The sequence below is a fragment of the Fulmarus glacialis genome, unplaced genomic scaffold, assembly GCF_000690835.1.
Source record: "Fulmarus glacialis isolate BGI_N327 unplaced genomic scaffold, ASM69083v1 scaffold4394, whole genome shotgun sequence".
In the NCBI taxonomy this organism is placed as follows: Eukaryota; Metazoa; Chordata; class Aves; order Procellariiformes; family Procellariidae; genus Fulmarus; species Fulmarus glacialis.
The window spans coordinates 56,545-64,651 of NW_009208569.1; the positions used below are offsets into that span (position 1 = coordinate 56,545).

General features: G+C 43.3%; 1 protein-coding gene across 1 annotated transcript; it reads left to right on the top strand.

The window, feature by feature from the left end:
* The first annotated feature begins 604 nt into the window (after positions 1-604).
* On the top strand, positions 605-7,452 carry UPK3A (uroplakin 3A). Its single transcript, XM_009576523.1, has 5 exons — positions 605-659; positions 1,471-1,626; positions 4,328-4,607; positions 5,832-5,914; positions 7,376-7,452. Exons 1-5 carry the CDS (start codon positions 605-607, stop codon positions 7,450-7,452), a joined length of 651 nt encoding a protein of 216 aa, XP_009574818.1.
* The last annotated feature ends 655 nt before the right edge of the window (positions 7,453-8,107 follow it).

An 8,107-nucleotide genomic window follows, 5' to 3' on the forward strand; every position in this document is an offset into this window, starting at 1 on the left:
ACAATTCGGTACAACAGGTCAGATTCAGATTTCCCAGTGGTTTGCTCTTCATGTAGTTGCCCTGAATCACATTAGGGTTAACCAAAAGCAGAAGGCTTATGTTTTTCAGGATGTAACCCAGGAAACACAATTCAGAAAGCAATTGTAACCTCTGTTAAGGCTGCCCATGATGCAGAACCATCCATGATGCAGACTGGATGCAGGGTTCAGATATTCAGTTCCAAATTTTCCCTAAATAAACGGAAGAAGGTAAAGAACAAAGCCACCTATCAATGATATAGGTGGGGAAAAAACTCTCATAACACCCATAGCACTGCTGAGAGCTACCCTGGTGCCCAATATCAGGTGAAAGTCAAAGCTGCAACACCCTTCCTCACCTGGGAGCAGATAATAGCTGGGGGGATGGTTGGTGACACCTGAGCAGGAGGTGCAATAAGCACATAGGGAGATGCTGAGGGTGTGGGCAGCTCCTAACCACAGGGACCTTGGGGAAAGGAGCAGGTGTGGTTGACTTCAGGGAGGGAGTGGATGTGGGAGCTCTTCAGTGGGGGCTGCCTCCCAGCATTGTTATTCCTTTCGTGGCAGGTTTCTGGAGGGCTCAAACATGTGCAGTCGTTGGGTTGTATTAGCCTTTTGCTGTTTGGGACAGCTGTGTGCAGGTAAGAGGCATCTATCTGCAGTCTATTCTCCTTTTTTGTTGCTCCTCTCTTTGTATCTCTTCTGTTTCTGTTTCTGTTATGGTTTTTTGGTTTGTCTTGGGTGTCAACTTTCTGCTCTAGGATCTGTATTGGGACGGGAGTTTAGGGCTTCAAACGTACATTCTGCTGGAAGATTGTTAAAGTGTCTCTACTGCAGTTAGGCTGGGAAGGAGGAGGAGCTGCTGAATCTCTCTCTTCCTTCTTATTTAATCTTCCCCAGGAGACTGGAGATGGGATGAGCTTGTGTGGGGAGGTGGAAGTGTCTGATATAAGCTTTATTCTAATATCACTTGCTCTCTCCAAGGCCTCTCCCACACAGCTTTCCTCTCTGCTAAATCTCTCACTCTGTATGTTAACAAGCCTGGTCTTGAAAACTTCATTAAGACTCCTTGCTGCTAAAGGATTCAAGAACTGACTGTACTGCTTCTGGTGCTGCCACTGGAGGGGGGAGGCTGTACGTGGGACCTTAAAGACAGAGGTTCAAGTCTCTCCTATAATGAGGCTTTGCCTTTGTCCTTCTGAGGTGATGTGACTAGTATATTTGAGGAGCAACATCTCTTGCCTCCCTCCCCAAATCCTTGCATTACTCATTTTGCATTAAAGCAAAACCCCTAACTCTCAAACTTTCACAGGGCAAGCAGGCTGTTTCGCATCCCCCTTCTATGTTTTAATGTTGTTTGTTAGCACTGCTAGATCCTCTCTTTTGAGTCAGAGCGTGCAGGGGGAGAGGAGAAAGGTTTTTCGTACGCTTCTTGGTAACTTTCTCTTCTAGATCAAAGACTGAAGCCTCAGATTGCAGCCCCTCAGCTTGCTACAAACAATCCCACTCTCACTACAGTTGCTCTAGAAAAACCTTTCTGTATGTTTGACAGCTCACTGCGTCCAAATAAATCTTACGCCATCTACTTGTATGCAATGAAGGAATCAGGTCAGTATCCAGCATTACATCTCCCTGGAAGATAACTACAGGATGTGGCCGTTGCATGCGATTCTTCACAATTTGATGGGAGTGGGTCTGAATAGGGGAAAAGAGAAAAATCTGTAGCTCTAAGCTATGTACAAGCTGAGCCTCTGGTCTCAGTTTTCTCCAGGGTGTTATTATAAAATATAATATAAATAACCGCAGTATTTCAGTGGAGCTGATTAACAACAGCAAGTGTTAGTACTGTGCTAGCTGACTCCCAGTAGGTGTGGAGCAGCACTATCAGCTATAAACTTTTGCCCAAATCTTGCTAATGAAACCAAGGCGTCCACCTTATCTATGTCTAAACATGAATGCCTTGTATAAAAGCCTGAATTCCCCTAAGTAAACCTGCTGAGAGAAACTGGGTAACTGCTGCTATTTGCTTCATAGTTAGGGCACCCAGCCCTTGCAAGCACTACTTTTTTTTTTTTTTTTTTGGTAGACAAAGGCAAGTCATGCTAGACTTGTGGTCAAGTATGTCTGGCCCGTGGGTTCATTCATAAAATGAATTTCATAACTGCTTGGCAATGAAACATTGCTGGCAGTGACCAAGAGCTTCCTTCTCCGTTCCCCGCTGCTCTGGCAGACTGTTTTGAATGCCAGCTAGAGCTACTCGATAAGCTGACAGAAATAAATGACTTCCTTATATCATGCCTTCTCCCCTGAAGGCTGTATGCAGCCTCCTTTTCTAAGAGGCACACAGAAGAGATCTTGAGGGGTGCAGTAGAGAAACTGGCCAACAGACAAAATGGTCTAAAACTTCCACTGCTGATTCTTGCCGCTATGGACAAGGTGGAAGGAGGCAGCCTTGGACGGGTAGAAGCCATAACCAGAGACACCATCCCATACAGCTAACAGACAATTGTGAATGCACGGCCTTCTGAGACACATCCCATGACTGAAGTGCACATCTTTATATGTCTAAAACAGGCTATAAGTGCATTATAATTATATAAAAGGCTACTGATACCTAGTTAGACCAGCAAATATCATGGTTTGTGTTAGAAATTACATCAACCACCCATCTTCTGCAGATGCCATGGGAAAAGCTTCCTACACAGATGGGTGAATCCCTACAAAAGGGGTTATATACGGAGAAATCTCTTCTGCTGCTTTTAAGGCAAGCAGATGCAAACTTGTTATTTGGCAGACTGGGAGGAATTTTGTTTGGATTTGTCTCCAGTCTGCAAAGAAGCACATTGGCTCACCCTTGGATGCCTTCTGGAGCAGGGAGAAGGAAAATTTAAGAGAACTTAATTTTCTTAACACCTTATGTTCAGCTCTGCTGGTAACAAAATGTGTCAGCATACTATGAAGCTGAGGGTCTAGCAAATTTCTGAAAAAGTAATGTAACTTTTAGCTCTCTTCTTGTTAATGTTGGTATCAGACTTGATCTACCTAGTAAAGTTTAAAAAAAAAAAAAACAAACAACCCCAACACTCCCTCCCAACCCCCCAAAAAAACCCCAAACTTGCTTAGGCATCAGCTCTTACTTGCTCACCAGAGCCAGGCTAGGAATTATTGAAGTGGAGACTGGGAGAGTAGGAAGACTTAGCTGTGAGAAGTATTATAATTTGGGGAAGCAAGCCTAAGAATAGAGCATGTCTTAGCTAGCATTTGCTTTCATGTTATTGGCTCCCATTGAAGAGAGGGGTGTCAGAGCACAACTAACTTGAGCACTGACCTTAAGTTGTATTTCTAACCTGTGCTAGAAACTTCTCCCTTTTAAAACAGGTTAATTTTTGCATTGGATCATAGCTAAAAACTTCTCAAGACCAAGCAGTTGCAAGAACTCTGCTCCAGGAGCACAGCAGAATGCTTCCAAACTGAAGTAGTTCCCAATGTACCACAGCTTTGGAAAAACTGGCATTCCTTCACTGCTGACAGCACTGAACATCTGGAGGGGGCTCCCAAAAAAAAATTAACCGGCAGTTGCAGAACTTGGGAGCATCTCTTGGGACTTGTGCCTTGGCTTTGCAGTAGGAAAGGTTTGAGAGCTGCAACTGAGGTTCTAAACTATGCTGTAGGGCTGGGCGCAGATTCACGCTTTGCTTGAAGCTGTGAGGACTTTCAGACTTTCTGAGGCATGCTGTCTGGAAGCAGTGACATGCCTGGCTGACCAGAAATGTAGATACCGCATCTGTTCATGCAGCCCCTACTCACTGGTCTGCATACTGTGCGGTTCTGGGAGGTCCAGCTGCTGCGTGACCAGAAGTCTAAGGGTTTCTGCTCCAGGATATGGGAGAGTTGTGACTCTATAGGAACCCTGCCTTGGCTATAGTACCAAATCTGAAATGGCAGGATTTATTGGATGTTTATTGGAGCCATGTGTGGCATGGGGGAAGAGCAGCCTTTGCCACCCTCCTCCCTACTCCACCAGATTTTCCTTGGAAAAGAGGAATTTTGGGAGAGTGGCTACTAAAAAGTATTGCTCTGAGACATGCTGTGGATCCTTCACAGTTTCTGAGGGACAAGTGTAAAGAGCTTCATCAACAAATAAGGAGGAAGGGGTAAGATCACAACACAGCCAAAGTGGTAGCAGATTTTTGGTTTCCCTTTTGACTGTTTTGGGGTAGAAGAGCAAGTTGCCAAGTAAATACAGGGTGGATGGAAAGGGCTGACAGCCAAGTTCTAACAGCCTTGTTAAAAAGCATCTCTCCTGCAGCAAGTGCAATAAGCTCCCTGGTGACCGACAACAGCAGCAAACCACTTGACAGCACCTTCCAACAAACAAGTGGGGGGCAGCTTGGACCTTACAAGGCTGCCTTATTCGATGTGCCCAGTTGTGCATCGCCTCCCAAACTTGCTGATGTAGGAGATGTCAACAAAGTTTCTGATGTCCTGAAACAATACCTCTTCAGAGTCGGGGATGATGGAACTTGTTTGTACGACCCAAACTTCCTAGCTGTCTGTAACCCACCTCTTGCACCAGACACAACATACAGGTATAATTCTTATTTCTTACAAGGTGATTGCTGCTCTTAAAACATAATAGGAAGCAACACTGAGTCTGTAACATTCCTTTGTAATGGTATGATGTGAATTACCAGTCCCTAACTGAAATGTTCTATTGGAAGGGTAGTTATGAAGATGGCTTGATTTTGTTCTAGCACCCTGCAGACGGTGCTCTATGGTGCCCTAGCAGTGGTGAGCTCTATCATTCATTCATCCGTTCATGGATCAGTAGGAAAATTCATGTGTGAACTGCTGGATCTAAACCTATGTTGGAGTAGGTAATCCAGTGACAGCATCTGATTAGAAACTGCTGGTAGAAAAATATTTTGATATTGAGATTATTCACCATGTATTTTGTGTTAGATGATTCTGCCAAATTGCAGACACAGATATGACTCTGCTTGCTTTGTTTTGATGGGATTCTGGGGAGCCAAAGTTTTCTGAGGTCTCCAGCTCCAGGAAGCCCCTAATGTTACTGGAGACTTCAGGCCCGTGAGGGCCAGGTGGCTTGCAGACTTGTCTGACCCCTGTTGTCTGGGGAAGCTGGCCATCTGGGGAATTCGGGCACCCTGACAGCTGTTACCCAAAAAACTTGTTTTGCTGTTGCCAGCTATTTAAAAGCCATAGTAAAAATGGCAGTCACATGGAGCCATATCTGCTGTGGAGACCTAATATGCTGCTGAAACAAAATACTATGGGCTCTTAGTTTTGCAAAAACTGTCTTGCCTCTTTTGTCTCTTCAGCACATTTCTGAAAACTCAAACTATTGTGGAGTGGAAACTTAATTTCTTTGCCAAATCTGATGTTGGCCTGTCTCTTCAGTATTCTCCTCTAGCAGGGAAAGTGCCAAAGATCTCTATTGTTGGACAAAACCTTCGACTTCCATATGGAAATCAAAACCACTTGCTGTCCTAAATAATGAGGCTCTTCACAACAGGGAATAGCAAGCTGGGAAAAACTGTTGTTGGAAAGCTATCATCTGCCAAAGCTCACAGGAACAAAGTGCAAACTGTGCATGACACAGCACAGAATGCTTTTCCATTATTAATTCTGTTCGTTCTTTATAAGGTCTCTGGAAATAGTCAGTTACCTTTGACTGTCTCCATCTAATGCTTTGACAAACCCCGAAGTCTGACCAGCTAATCCAGTAGCTTAAAAATGCTAGTAAGGAAGCTCAAGTTTGAAATACCTAATTTAACACTTTTTCCCCACAGGTTTAAATACGTGTTGCTAGATAGCACTGAAGGTATCATGAAAGACCAAACTCTCTGGTCTGATCCAATCAAAACCAGAAGAGGTAAGTCTGTGGCTTTGCTCAGGTCTTCTGAGTAGCTATGCTTGCCTTAGGACTCCATTGCTCTATGAGGAACACCTAGTCCCTTCCTACAGTTTTAACAATTTTGTCAGCCTTTCAGTATTGGAGTAGCAGACTTAAATATGGAATAATTTGCTACTTTTGTGTACTTCAAAACAATTCTTCTAGTAAAGATAAAGTTTGTACCTGCGGTTTCAGATTTGATGCGTGTCGTAGTATCTGATGCTGTTGACATTTCTCAGTAATACAGATACTTGTCATACTGGCTAACCTGCTGAGGAAAGCTTATAAACTCTAAATGCTGACGCTGAGTCTTAAACCTGTTTTCCATAAATCATCTAAGACTTAAGGTATAGACATAATCAGTTTGCCTCTCCTAAATCACCAGCTTTCTCCTATTTGGTGGAGGTGTTCATGGTCAAAAATAGATCGCAGGAACATTCTTTCCATGCTTTTCTAGTGAAACATCCCCTGAAAATTGATACCTGGCCTGGTCGAAGGAGTGGAGACGTGATTGTCATTACATCGATCCTAAGTGTGTTTGTGTTCCTTCTGCTTGCTGGCTTTCTTGCTTCTGTGTCCTCTGCTGTCAGGTAAGTACTGCTACACCTTACAACTTCCAATAAGAGTACCTAAACCCTCAGTCATCAGCCTTCTTCCCTATGGCTCCAAGCCACTGTTGCTGCTGACCAGCAACAGTGAGATGACAGACCAGATAGTGTCCTCCAAATTTTGAAGTTGGTAACGGGAAAAGACTACTTCATCATAATCTTCCCTAAGATCAGCAGCTCTTGTAATTATTACACAGCCTTAAGCTTACTAGCTGCCAGACTTTAGTGAAGACTACTGGGGAAAAAAAACAGTAGAGTTGCACATACCTAAAGCCTGTATATTCTTTCTTACATATTGCAGCTTTCCATCTATTCAGGAGTTTGGAAACTGTCTTAAGGAGTGCAGGCATTTGTAAAGACTACATAATGTCATAATTCATGCCTTGATTTTAATTTATTTGCCTCCTCCCGAGGAGAAATAAGTTACCCCTTTCAATTAATAAGTGAGGCTTTGCTGGAGCTGTATAATCCAACAACAATATATGTTCCCTAGTCTTCTGTGCCCCCTGCCCTGGGAAATCAATGAGGCCTGATTGATTCCTAAACTGAACTTTTGGAGGGAATGAACTAAATTTTAGAAATGGTGGGTATCAGGGCTGCTAACACCCACTTCTTTCATTCACTTGGAAACGATGCAAGTGCTCTGTATTCAGTCAGCTCTGCCAGGCTCTCCTGGATTAAAGATGTGGAAAGCAAAAACTGCACTGCAAATTATTATTTTAAAAGATCTGTGGGCTTCTCTGATGCTAAACGATTTAAGTAGCAACCAGCCTTCGCAAAATGTTGTGACAGTAGGCTCCACTCGGTCTCTACTCTTTCACTTGCCCACCAGGGGATCAGAAGATTCTTCTGCAGAGACAAAGTGCATGTCTCAGACTATTCAACAACGTGAACCGAGACCACAGTTAAGCTCTGAGTGAACAACCTGATTCAAGTCAAGGGTGGAAATACGACTGAATTGCTACATGTGCTAGACCTATGGGACTGTCTGTTCTACTCAACACTAGTCCAAAACAAGCTACAGAACGCAACCAGGCAATTGACGATGAACAGCATAGATGAAATAAGGACAACTTTTTGAAGTCTTGTAGTACATGATGTCTTGTCCTAATGAGGTTTGATTTAGTTAATTGCTTTGTATAGCACATATCAAATGCCTGGACTGAAGAAAGAATCTTCACAAGATCCTTCAACTTCAGTGGTGTGATCAGAGGTTGTCTAGTACATACATCTCATCTGGAGTAAGCATTTCTGCAGACCTTTCATCTGCTTCTCACAATCAGATGAATATCATGTCTCAATCTTTCTCTATAGTAACTGATGAGGAATAAAGAAAAACAGGCTGCTTTAGAAAAAGATGTTCTTAGAGAAAACTAGGGATTAAAAAGTAGACAACAGGGAGCCTGCTTCCTCAGGATTTTAGTGACTATTTGTGTCATAAGACTTCCCTTTTTTCCTCTCGTTCCCTAAAAGCAAGCAAGCAAGTTCCAATTGCCCTGTATGTAGCAGAGAAATTCTGATCTCAAATACTTAAATATCCTCAAACAGCTTTGCAGGGATGAAA